At 37.2% G+C, this 21,593-nt stretch overlaps 1 protein-coding gene across 2 annotated transcripts in view; it reads right to left on the reverse strand.

The window, feature by feature from the left end:
• Positions 1 to 21,593, reverse strand: part of LOC120435358 (calmodulin-binding transcription activator 1) — a 48,965-nt gene that overhangs the window by 21,768 nt on the left and 5,604 nt on the right. For both annotated transcript variants that reach the window (XM_039604812.1, XM_039604810.1), the window contains exon 3: positions 14,608 to 14,711. In XM_039604812.1, coding sequence (XP_039460746.1) covers positions 14,608 to 14,711 — 104 coding nt within the window. The remainder of the gene's footprint in view (positions 1 to 14,607; positions 14,712 to 21,593) is intronic.

Genomic DNA, 21,593 nt, shown 5'->3' on the forward strand with positions numbered 1-21,593 from the left:
CTGTAAGGTACATTCATTCAAGTAAGTTTCAGGTTCAGTGCTTTACAAGTTCTGACATATGAGGGATTAAATATGCTGCGTAGCTTTAAGTACAGCACTAGAAATATTTTAGGTAAAAATCATTATTTATACAGTTTTTTAATTAAGACTTTTACATTAAATGGAAGGTGTATCTGATCAGTTTAAAGTTGTTCCCCTTCCACTCTTTGTAGCACCAGTAGCAGCATAAACCGTATACTGAAAGTTTCACAACACAGAGCCTGTGACAGAGAAGCTCACAATCAACTCCTCTGCTGCAACTCCATAAGCTTTCTTTGACAGAGATATTTTTCAAATACAGCTCATTCACAGAATATAGAAAAATGCAGGAGAATTGAATTCAATCAAAAGAAAGCACTGAATAATAAAATAAACACCTCACTTTGCTGTCACTCATCACTTGAGTGTCCACTTTCCTCAAAGTTTAGTATAATTCATTCTTCACTAGAAAACTGCTTTGTCCTTAGATGTGATTTTTACACACACACACACACACACACACACAGAGAAATATATATATATATATATATATACATACACATATATATATATATGTATGTGTATGTATGTATATATATATATATATATATATATATATATGTATGTATATATATATATATATATATATATATATATATATATATATATATATATATATATATATATATATATATATATATATATATGTATATATATATATATATATATATATATATATATATATATATATATATATGTATATATATATATATATATATATATATATATATATATATATATATATATATATATATATATATATATATATATATATATATATATATATATATATATATATATATATATATATATATATATATATATATATATATATATACACACACACACACACACACACACACACACACACACACACACACACACACACACACACACACACACACACACACACACACAGAGGAGCTAACTGACATTCAGGTGACTAACTAGAACAATACAGAGGAAGCACACAAAGTTGATTCTTTCACTTGTGTCCTATGTATGACTTTACAAAATGGACCATTGGAAAAAAAGAGAATAAATGATCTATCACAAAAACCCACTGAGAGTTTCCTTATTCTGCAACTTTATTTGTGCTAAAAAGGTTTTTGAGAACTTGCTCAGCCCTGGATCTGGGACCTGTGGGACAGATCATTATGTCCTTGTCAGCTTTATTTTTCAAATTCAGACAGTTTTATTGATGTGTAAACATCTCAAAGAGAAAAGGGACTTCATATACTGCCCAGATGAACAAAAGGGCTCAAGGACTTCCAACGAAAAACGTCTGAATCCTACTGGACCAGGATTCTACAAGGTGCCTGAATGGGCAGCTTTGATAAGAAAAAACAATGAACTTACAGGGAATAACCTTTACTACTGTGAGTCACTGAAATACAAATATATAATCCAAAAGGTCAGGGTGACCTGTGTAGGAATAATGATACAAAGTAAGATATATTTCAACAGTAGCAGTGAAAATAAAGTAGAACCTTATACTCCCAAGACTCAGAAAATATTTATTTATTGTATTTTCAGGTCTGCAGACATGCTTGACAACTATTTGCATTAAGTTTGTTTATTTGTTATTTCACTTTAGTATAAGAGAATTGTGCCATAAAATATCAATATGTTGTTCAGTCCAGTATATTCATTTAAAATAGGATAGATGTGATTTGACAGCACTCTCATTTCAAGATCTGAGACTGGACTCATAAACATTTTCAAAGTTAGTCAACATGGCCTTTGGATGAAATAGCCAGATTTTAGACAAGAGCAAATAGCAGCTGTCTATTCACAGTCATGTCAGCCTGCCAAATGCTCAGATTCCTTGTCTGTTAATTTTATAAATGCCTCACATGCAATAGATCTAAAAATAAAAATTTAGATAGACAATGTCTAGTGCCATTAAACAGGTTAAACAGCATAACACCCCTTCTGTTTAAGCAAAAAAATAATTATTAAGACATGTAATGATTTATACATGCTTACATTTTAAAGTCGTCCCTGCTGCTTACAAACAAAGTTAATGATAGCCCTAGTTCTAGTTCTCCTTTGACAATGAGCAAGGGTTTAATCAGATGAAGGACTATTGTAGCAGGGTATAGAGGCATAGTCATGCCTGGAGCTGTCCATCAGATAGAAAAGGGCATGATGGGCTTGGATCCAAACCGGCCCACAGAGAATCCCATCCTGCTGTTGTTGCTGGCTCCTTATTCTCAAGGACCTTTAGAGATCAAAGACCAACACACAACAAGAGAGACAGCAAGAGAGAGACGGAGATAGAAAGAGATGGACCAAAAAGTGAGCAGGGTAAGCAGGAAGGATGCCATGAATCGGAAGAACCCATGTGGCCTTCTACTGATTACCCAAACGCCCGGCCTCCTACTGAGTCCAAAGAACAATCAAAGGGATTTCCTGGAGAACGTCTGTGAAACATACACTCTGAGTCAGGGCAGCCTCCCCGTTCCGGTGCCAGATGAAGTATCTTCCGACCTCAGTTCCATCTGAACATGTTACATTTTGTTGTGTGGAAATGATGTGCTCCTTTGATACTCTAAAAAAAGATCCTCTTTCCTCTGAGGAATAGCTGAAGTAGCCTCTCTCTCTGCGTTCACTCTCTCAACAAAAATAAAAAGATACATGGTGTGCTTCTGCCGGCCAGCACTGTTGTTTAACCTTGGTGAAATACAAAATGGGACAAGCAATAGAGCCGAACAAATACTGCGCTACATGAAGCGTTACGAAACAACTTAGAACATCTAAAAATGGACAACAAAAATATAACTGAAAGGGCAAGCCTTCCAAATGCGAGCTCAACTAAACCTCAGCCCAGCAAAGGCACAATTTTACTGGAGATTTCCACAAGGAGTTAGTGTTTGTCCAGATGAATGTGCTCCATCAGAGAGATTCTGGTGAGCTTAAAATGTATAAACAGTGCTGTCACAATAAAAGATGTATAAAATACCAAGAATATTATAAAACTGAAAAAAATATAGTGTCTAGATAAGTTTAGTAATTGGCTATATTACTCATATAATTAAGCCTTGAAAAACTTTTGCAGAATGGGTAAGAGGTCATGTAAAGAACTTGCTCATGAATTTATGGAGTTGTATAGCAAACACACTCAGAAAGTCTGGTTCGGTTCAATAATAATATTATGCATAACTACCTTTAATTTGAAGGCATAATATTTGATTTGAATTGTTTTTGCAGACGATGTTTCAGTAGATTGATGCTTTATCAAAGACATGACTGAGTTATAAAACAACGCCTGGTTAAGTCTGCATTTTAACAATTGGCTCCTATAGTGTGTGATAAAATGAGATGTCTGAACTAGGAAAATGGGAAATAGCTGCGAAAATTTATTAAAACATGCGAACATACAAGGAACATAAAAAGTGAAGTAAGTGACTAACTTGAAAAAGGATAGTATTATTTAACAGAGCCTGAATTCAAGTTTTAACTAGTCTTAAGGAAAGTCAGTACTTGGTCTTCTTTGGACCACCTTCCATTCTTTAACACTGCTGAGCCTGAACTCTGTGAGATAAGTTTTATTGTGCTTTTCTACCCTGGTACGATTTTACAAGTTTGGGATCATTGTCATGCTGAAAAATTAAGCTGTTGCCAATCAGACAGTATTGTATTATGGTTCAAAATCTGACTTTTCTGCACTCCCAATTCCATCAATTCTCACAAGATTACACTGCTGTTGGAAGTACAGACCCAAACCATGACAGAGCCTCCACCATGTTTTACAGACGGCTATAGAAACTCACTGCTGGACCTTTCTCCTAGCCTCTTCAGTACACCCTGGCAACAATATGAAATGACCTTCTACCACTGATTTTAAGGCCAGTTCTTGTGTAATTTGACACCTCAGACTTTTCTCCCGGTTTCCCTTCCTTAAGAAAGGCTTCTTGACAGAAACCCTTCCACTGAGACCATTTCTGACGAGCGAACAGTATATGATATATATCAAGTGAAGGGTAAGCTTTCTCAGTTTTTTTTTAAGAATACAGTGTACACCAGCGGTCCCCAAGCCCCGGGCCTCGGACTGGTACCGATCCGTGAGTCGTTTGGTACCGGGCCGCGAGAGTTGAGGCTCAGGTGTGAAATGTATGGTTTTTCAGGGTTTTTATCGGTTTTCAGCGTTATTTTGTTATCGTTTTTATCGTTAACTCGGTTTTCCTGGGTCTTTTCACGTGTGTTATGAATAAATCTTCTTTTTTTCGGTACCGGTACTAGTTTTATTTTGTTGTATTTATCCACGACACCTTAAAGGCCGGTCCGTGAAAATATTGTTGGGCATAAACCGGTCCGTGGCGCAAAAAAGGTTGGGGACCGCTGGTGTACACTATGCCAAGACATGTCAAGTTTTCAGCTAATAGCTCTTTGGGAATCACCTTATTGGGGCAAAAATACTATTTTATGCCTGCCAAACTATGCTAGCGTGGGCTTTTTTTATTCAACAAATTTAGCTTGCCTGAGTGGGCACAACACTGGCTCACCCCTTTAGTATGGTGCCATTTTTATGCTTGAATAATTCATACGTCAGTGTTAAGTGTTAATTTTTTAAAAAGGATTCTTCTGAAAATGGTTAGGTTTGAGGACTGGGCTGAAAATGAAACAAATGAATGGATGAAAAAGCAGCCAATGTCCGAAGAAAACAACTTCAAAAGATTGCTCAAGACCACTTAAAAAATTACAACAAAGTGCTGCTTCTTGGAAGAAATACAAAGAAATGAGTGATGATTTAAGACTTTTGCACAGAACTATACATCAAATGTTCAAAGGCTGTTTGTGGGAAATGGAATAACTACTACTTTACTATCTGTCCACTTATTGGATAGGATGTTATACATCACAAATAGTTTTATATCGTAAAGCCAGTGTCAGCTCTAGAAAAACTAGGTTGTGTGGTGTCAAAACAGAAAGTATCCTAAGTGTGACCTAGTTTAAATAAAGCAAACTTTACTTGAATGATCATCCGCACTTGTACTTACAGTACGCACAGTTAGAACATATGGTAGATCTAGCAATCCACACGGGGAGCACAATGCGTGTGTGATACAGAGTAGATTTACACATCTCAGCAAACTTAAATGTGTGATGTCAGTGTTTACATACACATGCTAGAATTATAGGTGCCACTTTAATCACAGTAAGAGCCTCTTTTGGAGCAAAGCTGCTTCTTTCTGCTCTGGCAGCACTATGTGTAAAGAGATGTTTGACTAATCAGGTTGCTCATAAGTACAGAAAAAAATACGACTTGAAAAGAGACAGTAGGGGAGTGAAAGTCATCTATTATTCTGAAATGAATGTGAAAACATATGCATGTCTCTCATTAGTTTTTATGAGAGCATGAATTCGTGGAGAAGCTTTTACTCGAATAACCAGTCAGCCAATCTGGGTAAGTACAGTTTTCAGTTGTATCTTACTTAAATGTACAACCACTGCCACCTTATTGTCATGGTTAGGTACGAGGACTGGACTGAAAATGAAACAAATGAATGAATGAAAAAGCGGCCAAAGTCCAGAAAAAAAGAGTTGTTTGGTCTGTTGTTCAGTTGTTCATATTGTTGTTGTCTTATAGTCTGAGGCTGAAGTAGAAAACTTTATTCTCTATAACCTGCGATACAAAAAAATCAAACCGTGTCTTGCTCTTGTTTTCTTAGACTATAATGTCAGCATGTATTGTACTTAATTGTTCAGGCGGTGGTCCCAAAGCATCAAGTACACACACTGAACAATATTGCACTGGTCATGAACAATACTTTATCTGAAGCACTATGCATTATTCAAAACACAGTAATTTTATAGCGTACACTAGCAGCAGCAGCCTTCTTGTATGCAGCAATCTCCTGACACACTTCTCAAAGGATGTTAAACCACATTTTTTGTATTCCACAGAGTACTAATGGTAAGAGTAAAGCTGGCATTAATTTTGTTTGCCGTCTCTTTCCATACATCTTATTTATCTACTCTTGTCAATGTGTTACCAAATGTCCCTTTCATTACTTGTTTTCTCTGATGTACCCGCTTTGTGAGCAGCAGCGTTTTCTTCGAGCTCCACTTGAGTCTAGGTTTTCTTTTTGTTTCCATTTTGGCCAAATCCCTGTAATTTCTCCCCAATTTAAATAGCAAGCAGCTGCTTGTTGTTAATTTCATATCAGTTAATTGGTGCTGGAGATATTTGAAATCAGGGAAATTATGTTGTTTTCATACAATATCTTTTTTCTGAATATATTATCTGAGAAATGTAACGAAACATTGTTCCTTTAATTGGTTACAGCTTCTAAATTCTAAAGAAAAGACAAGACACTTGCCTACAGTCTATGTAAATAAAACTTTTTAGACTCCACTGAATCACCTTCCCAATCATTCACAGTATGGGCAACCTCCTTATCTGCTGATGAGCATAGACATGTTCAATAACCCTGCGGCCACGGTGGAAAAATGTATTATTCAGTTATGCTTATTATTCAGATTCAGTAACAAAAACATACACTCAAAAAGTTCCAAGAATAAATGGTTAGATTACAGAAAATATCACGGTATTGAATATAATAATACAACGCAATTCCAGTCATGGCTGCCAGGTAGGTAGGTGAACATCTACTGTATATAGAACAATATAACAGTTTATTGAAGCATAGATGTGCACATCAAATGCAGAACTCATTTTCCTTTATCTAGTAAATAAAGTTAAACTCCATTACAAAACGGTTCTGCACAGAAAAATCCTGACCAAGCAATTCGGAGAGAAAGGTAGAAATCTTTCTGTCTATACCTGAATAGCTTTGCAGCTCAGTGAACACATGAGGGAAAAGGGAAAGAGACAGAAGATAAGAGTAAAGGAGGGAAACCAGAGGAAGAGAGAAATAGAAAGAAATCGAAGACACAAGCTGGGTTCAATTTAGAGGCTTCCCACAGGAGGTGGAGTGACCTGTATCTGCTACAATAGAGGTCATGCAATTTTGAGTGGATACCCCTGTCTTCAGAGGATACTGAGGACCCCTACCTTGATGTGCACATCCAGAGGAAAAAGCAAAGAGTTCCTGTAGCATACAGGACCCCCTGGATGACCTGACTGGTGGGTTCCTATTACAACAGCCTCACTACATCGTGGCCTCGCAATTGACACTTCACAGTACGCTACAACACTAGCAATCAGTAAAGCTATCAAGCTCACAGGAAGTTACTATGAAGTCAGCCATCCAAAGAAACTCCACCAGTTCCTTATCTTCCTGTCGTCTACTTTCGCAAGCCAAATGTGATGAAAAAAGCACAGCAAAATATATTATTTAGTAAACTGTAATTGAGTGGAAACTACAGCAGATGAAAGTATAGGATCATTCCACGCCACACACAGACATAAATTATCCTGGGTGTTCCCATTAAAAACCCTTTGAAAAGAAAAGTGAAAAGTTGACACACTGCAGCACAGTGGCTAAATAAATGTGCTCCCTGAGCAGCCGGAATAAACTGCGGAGGCATTTTGCAATCTAAACCTCAACTGAGTAGTTCAATGACGAGCTGATATAAATAAAACCTGAACCTTACTTTTAAAAGATTCTCACCTAGACACGCCGACATGTTATCGGTACCTCTCCCTGGGAAAAAAACCCAAAACAAAACACTGGATCTAACCCAGAAAGTAGAATCAAAGAAAAGAAAGGCAACAACAAACAAACAGATAGATGGAAAAGCATGACCTTTAATTTTCACTGATTGCCCCAGAGAAGCTAATGAACATTTCTGTAAACATTTGCAATTGGTGGGAGTCATTTTAATTACTCTCCACAGAGAAAGCCTTGCATGGCAAGGAGCTCAAATAAAAATAAACATTTAATCAAGCGTAACCTTGTGTTCTATTAGGTGAGCGGCCATAGAAAACACTGACAGCTGAGGTCAGGTCTGTGTAATGGTTGAAATGTATCAGAACCAGGAATGAAGAATGAAATAACTTGTAACCAGATCACTCTAATACAAGTAAGTCTATTTCATAACAGAAAGCTTTCATTCACACAGTGTTCAAAGAGGCTGGGATATTCTGAAAGGGATGTTCAAGCCTTTTAACATGAGTTTTAAGTTAAAATCTGAGGCTTGTAGTAAAATCTCAATTTATTTTGTTATGTTTGGCTGAGCTAGTATTGAAAACAGTAGTTCTAACTTGAGGTCTGTCTGCTTAATATATCTACAAAATAATGTTAGACACATGGTGTTTTTCCCTGTAGTGTTTTTGTTAAATCAAGCATCTAATATCATCTAAAATAAAGAGTGCCTTCACTAATGTCGAGAGAAACTGATCTATTCTTACAAAACGTTAAATCATTCTTATTAAAAAAGCAGGGAAATCAAGCAAACAATGTTTTCAGCTGTCATCTAGTAACTACACTAATAACAGAACGAGTCGCTTCAAGAGCTGTTTGATTCAGCTCAGCATCATATATTTCCTTTGCAATAAATAATCTGCACAGCACTTTGCTGCTTAGTTTAAAGTTTTTATTGACCAGCTGGACTTGTATCACCTACGGGTGTGATTAGATGGGGCCAGCACTTACCACCTGCGCTAACCAATTTCCTGGAGGAAACCCTGCTGCATGCTGGAACACGGCACAGTCAGAGAAGAAGGTGGCCCAAAGGACTTACATTAATAAAATTGCATGAGCAACATTATTTTTTTTGACCATTTGTTGATGTGAGTGTAGTAAGACTGAACAATAAATGCACGCAAAAACTGCAAAAAGTTGACACGCCTGCACATAGCACAGCAAGTGAAGCCAAAACTTTTCTTTTGGTCATGAACCTGACACCAGCCCACACAAACTAAACTCTCTGAAATTAATTTCGTTTTAGGGCATAACGTTGGAGTGAGAAAGCCACAAAGCTGGGTGGTTGTGGTATTTATTTCCAACAGACTAGGGAAACCAGCATGAAATTATGGAGGGTTTTAAAAGCTAAAAATGACCCTTTTGCTGGAAAAGATAACAATAATACATCTGTGAGATTTAGAGCTATCGCTGTGCTATCCTTTCATATTTTAAATTAAAATATTTTTAAAAAGCACTGAAAGAGAATCATTACAGTTCTCAAAGAACAAATGAATTCATAAAAAATGATTCATTTCCCCTCTGTAATTGTATTCAAGCAAGGGCATTGTTGTGTAAAATCATAGCAGCAGGTTCCAAGATACCACAGTGGCATGGAGTGGGTTAACACAAATTATGTTTTAGTCGGAGATAAGGAGTGAATGATTACACCACACTGCATCCAATTGTGCTTGTCATTATTGTACCTATCTTATAGTGTTACTGACAGTGTATCTGATATCGCAGTTAATTTCATTTATTGTGGTTTGTGATCACTGTTTCCCTGCTTGCTACGCCCGCTGCCCGGTGAGTCCACTAAGTGTTTCTACTGGTTCTCCTGCTCTGTCCTGAGCGGTGGCATATTGCATGTAGGCACCACGCTGCGCTGCTGCTGGCAGCGGCGTGAGGCAGAGAGGATTATTCCTGACGACAGGGGCATTAAATGTGTAGCAGGCCGGTGGAGGCCTGAGCTGATGCTCTCTTGTCTGTTTTGGTTCAGCACCAGTTCAGAAGCAGTCCCCTCTAAGCTGAGAGGAAGCTCACAGTACTCAGAGCGTTGTGCCGTTCATTAAAGGCTAAGGGTGTCACACCAGCTTAGGCCCAGTGTCCTCCCTCAACCAAGGCTTCATGCCGTACTCCTCTGCCTCGGCTTTTCAACGTGGAGTGACAAGGAATATAGTCACTCTCTCTACAATTGGCAAATTTATTCTGTTTGTCAATGCTTTATAATGTCACACTTGAACTACTTATTAAAAGTCAGAATCTCTCCAAGGAGGCTAACACTGAGAGATCTAATTCAACGTGTTGTGGTCTAGAAAATAGTACTCACTCTTGTCTTTAAGACTCCAATAGCACATCATAAATGTTGCCATTTAGACCAAAAAGTCCAACAGTATAGCAGAAAAGTCAATCCTAAATAAAATCAGCTCCTTTGTTTTACTGGTAGCTCCCCAATGGACACTTGCTTTGAATCCTATAATGATAGGATTCAGAAGTCCAAAGTGAACCTAAAAAAAACCCCAAAAAGTCCATCTGGGAAATAGCCCTGGTAAAATAGCAATTCTCCAACACAACTCAAGTACTGAAACCTCCATGCCAGCATAACCAAACATCAGGCTGACTCTGTTTGATCTTGAAAAGGATATAAGCCCAAAGCCCTTCCTGTGCAAGATGTCCTTCTTTAAAAAGATTCTAATCTCAACAGAAATGTCTAGCAAAATAGGGGTCATCGTGCCAGAGCAGCAAACAGACAATAGCAGCTGGCTGTAGACCTGAGAGGAATTCTGTGAAGATTCGCTCCTCTGTCTAACCTGAGAGCCTCAAAAAGCAGTTGCTCAAATAAAGTAAGTATAGACTCATTGGGAGTCTTTCTGTTTTCTTTTGCAACTTGCTCACTATAAAGTGTGCTAAGATCTTGAATCATTTTTGACAGATGAGAAATCACAGAAATGTCACTGATTATTGCAACACAAAAAAGTGTTACTTCAATCACAACCTCCTTTTCCATTTCTTTCAGTAAAAACATGTTTTTCTCTTGAGCAGCCAGGTACTTCTTTCCCATTGATAATTTAAAGGCTGATAGCATATCCGTACCTTGCACGCTACTCGTGATTTACTGACAAGGGTACCATTCAACCTTCTAAACTTCCATCCTATGCCTTGAATTTTGATTCGATTGGTTTATCTAATTTTCCAGTAAATGCTTGAAATGTATTCCTGCACACCTTCTTCTCATGAAAATACACAAGGGAATCATGAGAATGATAGAAATGAATAGTTCTACATTAGCTTCGCTTCACCTCACTGGCAACACCAGAGCCCCCACTCACTCTCTTTTCAGATTAAAGTTTTCAACCAGCAAGTTGCATCCTCATTCACTTTCACACACAAAAAAGAGATGTGTGAAGTGTGCTTCTGAAACAGAATAATCCTAGACTTAAACAACAGCAAAACATACAACTCTAATGAGATGTGGGCTGCAAGAAGGGTAAACAACCAATTGCTTTATAAAAATTCCTTTTTATGTTAGGTGCAACTTATAAGTAGTTATTAAGACATGTTAGGAATGGAAATAAATCAAAATTAGAGGTTCACCAGATGTTTGGATGTGCATAAATAAGAGACACGATTAATGTACTACAAAATGCTAAATAAATTCTATTATGCAAATTACAGCTGATATGATTTAACAGCAAATTACATGATTTATATCAAATTAATGTTCTGTGTTGTTACAAAAGCAGAACAAAAATCCCCATTTCTTTAATCTCATTATTTAGACAGTGGACAAAACAATCCAAAGTTGTCCATGTAATTCTATGATAAAACAAGAAAAGCCCTAAAAATCTGAATATTTGCACACATTTTATTAGCTTACATAAAAATCTCTAATCGTTTGTTTGCAAACTCGAAACAATCAGGAGCTGAAACTGGCACAGAGGTGCAGCTAAGGTTCCTGCAGGTTCTTATCTATATCAGATACTATAACATCACCATGTTGTCAAAGAACCAAACATCAATGCGTCAAAATGACCTATTTGTAGCATTTACACCTAAAGCACCTCATAAAAGCATCATATCATATCCCATATCATGGGAACACCCATAGTTTCACAATAATAACATCTAAATTATACCACAAAACTTTATTTAAGCATGATATATATTATATTATAATTATAATATATACTCATAAACACCTAACAACAGACTAAAATCCCAAACCTAGGATGTTTATTTATTAGTGCATTTAAATGAATTTAAATATCTTGTTTTGTCCATTTTCAACAATCTAAACTTATCCATGTAATGACAGCATAAAACAAGAACCCTATAAGTCAAGGAACAAGAAGGTTTTTTGCTTAAAAATGACATACACATCCAATCAATAAGGCAAATAGCTCTCGGTTACTTTCTGACGATGGATTAGTCAATATATCATCATAGCTCTGGATATTTCACAGAGGAAAATTAACCTGTGGATCCTGAGTACATTTTCTAAAGACCGCATGTTACAGCTGTAGTGGGCTATAGCTATAACCCACTATAGCTGTAGTTTTCCCACAAGAGGCCAAACTTTCCAGCCTAAAGAGTGCTATGAAAGAAAAATAACTGAGGGGTACGTTGCACAATAACGACTCAAATGAACATTAGAAGCCAAGCTACCAAACTGCTCATATTCCTTAAACATAAAATGTGGGAAATTAGTGCATTAAGCATGCTGAGCCGGTGCCAAAAATATGCACAGAATTGATGAGGTGTCACTTTCACTAAGAGTCACACAATTGCACCGACAAGAGCCTCTCTGATCCCTCCCTTCCTGCCTGTCTGCCACCAGTGAGGCCCAAACACTCTGATTTGCATGGTCTGCACAATAAAGAAATGTCCTTGATTTAAGGAAAGGTTGCCTTGCTCTTTTCAGCCCTGGAAAACACTATTGGCATGCATACCACAACACCAAGAGAACCATCTTTTTTTGCTAATTTCTTTTTTTCCCCCCACAATTTTCTATCATCCTGCCAAGAATCCACGGAGGAATATGCAGGCCAGTAACACAACATGGTCCTTTTTCTCTCAAATATGTCTGTTATGATTTAATTTGGTAATAAATGACAAGACATGCTAACAACTGTGGCCGACAGCGTTCATGAGCAAATGCTTAGACTTACATTTTGAGATCAATTTCAAAGCCATGTTAATTAATTTAGACTGCTTACAGCACAATGCAGGTCAAACAGGGCAAACAAGTTACAACACCAGCCAATTAGAAACACACACACATAGTACATTTTTTATAACTACAGCTGGGCTATTGAGAAAGATATGATAGAGAATTTAATGAAGACTGGAAGAGAGGTATAAGAAAAGTCACAAGTATGGAAGTGATGAGTACAAGGAAAGATGCTTAGGTCTTACTGTATTAATCAGCGCTGTTAGATATCTTAATACCCTCATAAATGTTTTCTGAAAAGACTGACTACACAAAGTCACTGTGAAATAATATTTAATTGTATGTTACTGACAGATTGTCTTTTTGAATATCCTTTTTCTAAGAAACGGGCCTGTCTGGTGCCTTATCATCTGGTTGTTTTTCAGTCAATTAACTTTCATCATTGCAGATGACTGTATTTATGTGGTCACAATTTGTTAATCAAGAGCATGGATGGTTGATTTTTGCATATTGGTTTTAAGATTTGTCATGGAGTGTATTTAGATCTAATTGCTACCAGTTATTCTCTGTAAAGAAGAAAGTTTTTCATGTATCAATAGTGAAAATGAAAGCGATAAATTCATCAACGTATCCCCTGAGAAAGAGAGCAGGCTGACAAATGAGTTCCGAGGCAAATGAAGCAACACAAGTCCCTGTTAGGGACTCGTGTTTAAGACTTGTGTAGACGTTGGTCTGCGCTCTAAAATACTGCCATAGAGCAAATCAATTACGCTGCGGATAATGGATCATAAAGATTGCTGAAAATTACATTTATTATTGTTTTCAACATTTTAGCATGCTTTATTTTTTTAATCTGGGATGTGTCTACGTGGGTCGGGATCTGGTAAACACTGATTACTTTCCAGAGAGACTTCAAATTCCTGTATAAATGATATTTTTTTAAATGTCTAGCACCATAAATAAATGATGACCAAAAACTGTCTGATCTCTTGGTAAAGGATAAGGAAAACAAAGGCCATCTCTAACATCTTAAAAAGCAAAACATTTAAATGGAAACAAGTACAATGTGGTATGTCATCCTTACCTAATGTGATGCAAACATGAAACACTTTCATTCTGCCAGTGCAAAACACTATTTACGTGTTCGCTGCTTGCTGAACTCGCTGGGTGAAGTTTTGTGAATAAAACTTACAAGTGACATTAACAAACAGGGTTTTCGTGCCAAATCTCTAGTAAACACAAATTACAGACTCGGAGACGTGTTTCAGTTTAAAAGTGAGGTTAAATAAAAAAAAATCCACCGCACAACGTACTGCAACTGAAACCAGTGAATTATCTTTGTTGGCAAAAGTACATCTAAAAAAATATCAGAGGAAACTGTGTGTCAATATAAGATGAAGATGGACTTTAAATTTCAAATATAGTTATTAATGCAAATATAAAATCCTGTAAAGTTATAATACATGCTGAAATAGGTGTAATGTGAAGTGGGAGCACAAGAGCTAGAAATAAACCCTAATAGGTACATTTAAAAATCACACTTACACTATCTTCATATGTCATATTTAAGCATGTAACGTACACCAGCATTGTTCAATGTATTTTGGTGTAACAGTGAACATCACAGGTAGCAGTTGTTATTTCAGAGAGATTTCATATGATTTATATGTCTGGAAAGGGCCCGAGAGAACCGCGTCTTATGTACGGCTATCTTTGAAGAGAGATGGATTTAGTGGAAAGAGGTATGATTAGCAGTGCTGTCCGTACCTCATTAGTGTTCCACCGGTGTCTCTCCTTTGGCAGCGACGTGCATTTTGGTAGACATTCAAGCAGCTTCTTGGGCAGGTATATTTTCAAATGTCCATGTTCATCTACAAAAAGAGCAAGACAAAAAAGAATATTTAGCACAAGCTCACCTACCTTATTGACTTGCTCATGTCCCTCTTTATCAGTCTGCAAGTCTCTCCGCAGCAAAACGCTGACAGTAAAACAACTATCCCCAACTGAATTAGGAAATTAATCTAAGGATAGAGTGTTGCATACATTTTATTTTGCGGTCGACTAAATTATTTTACTGTGAAATGCATTCTATCAGGGGAGCTCACCAGAAATTTTTCACTGTCAACTTGTAAAGGCTGTATCTATTCATTATTTAGACACAATAAACACCCTTGAGTGATTTCATAGTGTATGGGGATTTGGGAATCTGTGTGCTGCACAAATAATGTGGTATATTACTCAGGGAAATAATTACAATTACCAGGCCCAATGCTTACATCATAATGTATGTTGTTCAATTTACTTTTCACAATCAGTTCACAAGAATTAGGAAACAGTAGACCCTTTTGCATGGATGCATTCAAATGTTCATTTCATTCCATCGCTGTTTTCTTGCTTAAATATGCAGATAACTTAAGCGTGGACATATTATATTTGCTTAGGGAGCGAAAAAAAACAGATTAAATTAACAATATCATAAAGAAATCTAATATAAACAGCTATATGTTAGAAGTTGTAAATTACATACAAAATAAGAATATTCTAAGCACGGATATTACAAGTGATAATAAGTTTAAACAAAAACAGGAGAAGTTGTCAGTGTATCCATTTTTATCAGTAACAATAATATACAATTAGATGGAACAAAATCTGAATAGTCTATGTGGAAAAAGGAAACAGTTCATTTGTGTGGATGGGGACTTGTATAAGGCTGAGAACAGTCTACAATCAAGAAAGGGCAAAAATAAGAAGTGTCTAGTATCTGTAGCTGCCAGTAAAGTTTGCATTATTCCTGTCCTCTATTCATATAGACTTTAAGCTTCTTCTCTCTTTTTTTCTAATGGATTTAAAGTCTGTTACACTGTAAATCTTGGATGTTGAGCTGTTTAATCCAGGTAATGTCCCAGCATGTGAAAATAAATCTGTTATTCAGTGCTTATGAGTTCAAATTAAATGTAAATACATTCACTAAAGGTAATGCAAAATACAGCATTTATCCGTAATGCAATATAGTCTGAAAATATAGAAGAACAAGAAGCAAACATCACAGACTGAGCTGCATTCTTTCACATTTATATAACTGTAGGTTAGGCGTAATGGGCAAGTAAAGGGGGAGACTGAAAAAAAAAGCCTGAATATGAGTGCTGACTATGGATCCCTGGGGTAGCTGATATCAGACAAATAGAGAAAAAGTTCAACCAAAGCAAAACACCACTATAAAGCCAATACAAATAATCCAGTAGTGCACTTCATTATGAGACTATACCAAAAGTGTCTGCAGCCTGCTTGCTGTATATCTCTGAAAGAGTACAGTGCAACTGCCCAGAAACATCCATATAGAAAATTCAACTCAGCTGATCCATAGAGATGGAGCCCAAGAATACCGTAATCCATAAGGTGGAACGTCATCGCTCCCAAAGGAATGCAAGCATATCTGTGGTATCCGCTATATCCGTCTGTACCTATTATTTTACATGTAGACTCATGCAGACCCTGTTTTATGTGAGCTTCACAGGTATCTGTAATGATTTTTTTCACCCAATTAAGAATCGCACACAGCATCTGCTCCTAGGTACCACCAGAGTAGTTTCACTGTCAAAACTAGATAACATGCTGCAAGTGAATGATCAGAGGCAGAGACAAAAGATGAAAAGAAGCTGTTTTATGTGGATACTCGTTCTCAGAGCAACAACTTCAAATGTGAGCAAGAAACAGATATAAAAAAAAAACACATTAAATCCACACTCTGATACCTCACAGGTCAGTAGAAAGTCTTAGCCATCGCCCTTCCTAAAAGATTTGCTGTTTAAAGCTCACATCCGTACATACGAAGAGTCTGTCTCTCCTCAGATTATTCGGGAGTTAATGCTCCCCTCTGGCACACCCTCGTATGACACCATCAACACCAGGCTCAAGTATGTCGAGGATTTCCTCACCGAGAGAGTTGTGATAGAAATCTACTGTAAGAGGATATGTCTGCTCAACCTGCCAGCAGGCTGAAATATTTTGGATGAGAACAGCATAGAGGACCTTGACAGATGTAATAAAATCTCCCACTTGGTTTTAATCATTTCATAACCTTAAAATCACACCGGTCATTGCACAACGTGTTTTCGAGCAAAGCACCTTTGGTTCTACAACTTTGCCAGAGACCACTGAATTATGCAAAAAGCATCTCGGCTCAGTATGCCGCGCACATGAAAAGGTGACACAACTGCAACATAACTGCTTTTTACTTTGAAAATGCCAGTCTTGTATTTGTCAGCTAACAACCCCCCAAGCGTCAAAGCAACCTATGTAAACCCTGCAGGACTAACAAGGTGTTAACTGGATCTCTCCTAATCCCTTAACCTTACAAGGATGCCTCTGAAATCAGGTTACCACCAAACTGGAGAATGATTAGATTACTAATGTGCTACATGTAAACATTCTGAATGTTAAAAGCATTTTGCCATTTTTATTTTGGTGTTAACAATTCTTAATTTTATACTGGAAAAAGTATCATTTCAATCCTTTGTATTTAATTTTAAATCAATATATCATACATGCAGTGCATTTAGAACAGTTTCCCTGGGACAATGCATTTGAATGAGACACACTCTGTGGGCTTTAACTGCTGACTTTCACTATCTTTTAGTCAGCGTAATGTTTCCGACTGGCCGATTCAGTCAGCTGACCTCAATCCAAGTGAGCATGTGTTACACTTGCTGAAGACCAGACTGAAGGCAAAATGTCCCCAAAACAAGCAAGAAATGAGTATGGCTGCAATACAGACCTGGCAGAGCATCTCCAGGGAATATGCCAAGTATCTGTTTATGTCTACGGATCGTGGATTTCAGACATTCATTGACAGCAAAGGATTTGCAACTAAACCTTTAACAGTAGTACTAACTGATCTATGTGAAAAGATATGGGTTAAGCTTTATTAACTTTAATACTAAATCTTCATAATGTCCAAATTAAGCCAGACAGAAAGCACAAAGAAATTCTGCTGCTTTTATTTAGTATTTGACATTAACATCATTCATTCAGTGGACCGGTGATAATGTTTTTTTTTCTTTTTCATTTTAATATAAAACTGTAGAGAAACTAGGCATTTACTGTGGAAGCTATTATTAACACCAGGTACAAAAACACCAGAGACCTTACAGTACCAAAACATCAGATTATATTTAGGGCTATTGTCTCCAGGTTTTCTTCTACATATGAATGACTGTATTTCTTTGACGAACAGGTTAACTACGGTCATGTTTCAAACGGCGTTCGATGCTTTTTTGCTGTTAAATAAACCATGTTTTTTAGATGTGGCACTTCCTCAGATGCTCAGTTTTGGCCTTCTCTAATCTGGGAGTCCTTGTCTAACTTGAATGGGGTCTTTTAAAAACATTTCTTACAAGGCTCTTAAACACACAAAAATGAACTCTTCATTACTGAGGTTTCCTTTTACAGCACTCTAATAACTCTAAAGTCTTTTTGTTCTGTCACCTGCTATTTATCAGAACTAACAATATTTCAGCTACAGTATGTCTTTCTTCCACCGGGCATTTCCACTGATGCAAAGGAGAAACTGAGCGTTGCTACAAAGTATTGTTTACTAATTAAAAATCTGTCCATTGTGGAATGTGGAATGGATATCTTGTATATATCCTGTAGTTTGTGTGTGATACAAAAACAGCCCTGAGGGGGCCTAGCAGGTTTAGAGAATATAGACAAGCTCTTCTTAATCAAATTGCCTGATTTGATCAGTGGATAAACAGGAACTTACCCACTAAAATTTGGCTTTGAAAATGTAAATGTAGCTCTTTTTTTCTTAACCAGAAGTTGATCAAAGTCTATAAACAACTCTGCTTCTTTGCTTTTCCCATGGACCCCCCTGTAAGGTTTAATATTTATTTTGGAGTTTAAACAGCAGCCTTAATGACTGCCTGTACATTAGCCAAGAGAAGGATCCACAGAAAACTACTATTTGGTTGTAAAACACTAAAGTGCAAGACAGGCTGATACCAGAGCTTGTTACATGAGAGGATGTGCTGAGCTGAGCTGGCACACTGGAGCCAATTACATTCTAGGTCTTGATGAGTGAGCTCACATACAAAAGGCTAAACGGGGAGAGGAATGCTTTTCAATATAGAGACTACAGGTCTGCAGCTTTCATGTTGCCACCACAGGCCATGTATGAGCTGAACAGTGGCAGTCTGTGCATGCTGCTGTATAATTTACATCACCCTTTGACGAATGGGTATAAAGATATATATATTTCTCTGTGATGATGTTTGGATTATCGCTGATCCTGGCTGCTAAGCAAACACTTGGGCCAAATTTAAGGGTATCTGTCATGCTAGCTTGCTCCAGCCCCACCCTAGAGATGAGAGCGAGGGTCATGAGACTGGAAAGGCTGACAAAAACAAATCTTTAATCAATATCTGAGCCCTGAACGCAAAACCCTCTCTCTTCCGTCTCTGTCTCAGAGCGCACTGGGAGTGACAGTTTTTCTTTTTAATCTGTGCCCACATTGTGGAGAAATAGCAAGCTAATGTTTTGGCTATAGATCATTCAACAAATCGCTGCTGGTGGTGCATACCCAAAGTAACTTTGAATGCAAACATTTTCCACAACAGTTCAGTGGCTAATATGGCTTATGGATGTGAAGAGGAGTCTAACTGTTCTTTTGTAGCTATACCTAGAACACATGGGAGGTGAATCAGAGAAGAACAAACAGTCCTGTGGATAAATATTTGGCCCTCGTCTCTGTGCAGTAAGAAGTGCTCTGAAACTGAATTAGGTCTATGGCAGTGTCTGTTATCATTATGTTGTATGACAGCCGTCCACTGGGCTGGACCAAAAATTGAAAAAAGACTTTAGCTTAGAAATTAGTGTGGTTAGGCAAATGAGATAAGCTCAGACACATTTCATCAACTGAGGTGACAAAATGTCAAGCAAACAGAGGCAAAAATGTGCTTTTTTATCCACTACAAAGCGTTGTATTTAAAAAACAAATTAGTAGTGCTGTACTGAAAACAAAAAACAACATATGCAAAGAGGTTTTGCCTTGATGCAGACTTCCACATGAAAATTGCAATGATGGTCACATCTTGATCACTTAAACATCCTTGAAGAAATGCCTGCATTTATTGTGACTTTTTATTAAGTAAAGGGACATTTCTCAAGACTTCCTGAACACCATTTAATGTGTGGTGCTTTCATTTGTTGCACCTTTTAAAACTAGCAGTGATTTTTTTTCCTAAAGCAGCTAATTTTCCAACTGCTTCTAAAGGAATATAAAAAATTAACTGCATTATGTTTCAGTTTGTAGGTAAGATATCCATGGGCTACGAAAAAATAAAAGCATAGGTCTGCTAAAATAGACAGGAAGGAAGAAAAGTATAAGATATATATGCTTTCTATCTGTAGCATGCAGACAAATACTAGAGCATACATGCAGTTAATGCATGCACAGACAGTAATCAAATTCATGAAATGCGTAGAGATGATGAGAAATTTATAATGTGTTGTATGTCTCATGCAGTAGATATAATAACCAGACATACAGAAGGTGACAGAGTGGACCTACAGCTCACACCATGGGTAGAAACGGGGAACATGTTAGCTTGATGAAAATCCAGACAAAGTGTGTTCAAATGTGAAGCAGAGATGAACTTATGCAGCCAGGGGGAAATGGTCAACTGATAACGCGCTGGAAACTAAAACCAATTAATCTAGTTGTGAGATGTGAAAAAAATGAAGAGGAAAGAGAAAAAGTGGGCTTAACCTGCATGAGTCTATGGCCAATGCATTTACCGTAACGGGATATTGGTTTCAGTAGCCTAAAGATGTGGACACATTTCTGTGATCCATCTAATCCCCCAAATCCTTGCACAAACTATTTTTGGTCAAACGCTGTGATTTCCACATTCATTTAACAATTCTGACAGCTAAAATGGCTTGTTTCTAAAAAATAAGCGACTGCTGATCTTTAATTAACTTGATACAGCTTTAAATATATCACACAACAACTAAAAAGATTTTCTCAAGTTTTTCTTTTATTTCACACAGAAAGTCTAAATTCACTAATTAAAATGATTTGAAATCTCTAATCTTAACAGGCTTGAAATGTTTCCAAATATTACAAAAACACTATTTAATTCATGCAGACCTTTAATCTATATCACCGATTTTATGCTGTACCTAAAAGAAAAAGTGGTTGCTCTTGGCCAGTGGTGAACCAAACAGTTGATTATACGAGAGTCTATAGCCTAGTACTTGTGGGAGATCCTGAGCTGAGCTTTAAAACAACACAGGACAATTTAAGTAGTGTCAAATTTCCCTGGCAATAACGACAATGATGCCTATCGTCCAGGGGCTGGTCTCCCCACAGCCTGATGGCTCTTGATGGGAACACAGAGAGGAGTATGTAGACGCAGACTTAAAATAGCCATGTTTTAGTGTAGGACGGGGAAACCAATTATCTTTATCATTTGGCCCATAGCCTGTTCGATAACACTCTTACATCTAGTGAAATTACAAACTGCCCACGAGCAAAAAAAGTGAACTGGTGAACTTCCCTATAGCACAGCTATGGTACTATAAACCTAAAGTAAAGACACTATTATACGGCGTCTAGTGAAAGAATCAAGGATGATTGTTTGACCGGGAATGCACACAACAGCTGTTGTAAAAAATGCTAAAGGTTTTTTTTTTTTTTCCCCGCTGGGAAAGGCAGAAAGCATCTGCATGCCAGTGAGAGATCTGAATGG

Source organism: Oreochromis aureus, linkage group 20, assembly GCF_013358895.1.
Source record: "Oreochromis aureus strain Israel breed Guangdong linkage group 20, ZZ_aureus, whole genome shotgun sequence".
Lineage (NCBI taxonomy): Eukaryota > Metazoa > Chordata > Actinopteri > Cichliformes > Cichlidae > Oreochromis > Oreochromis aureus.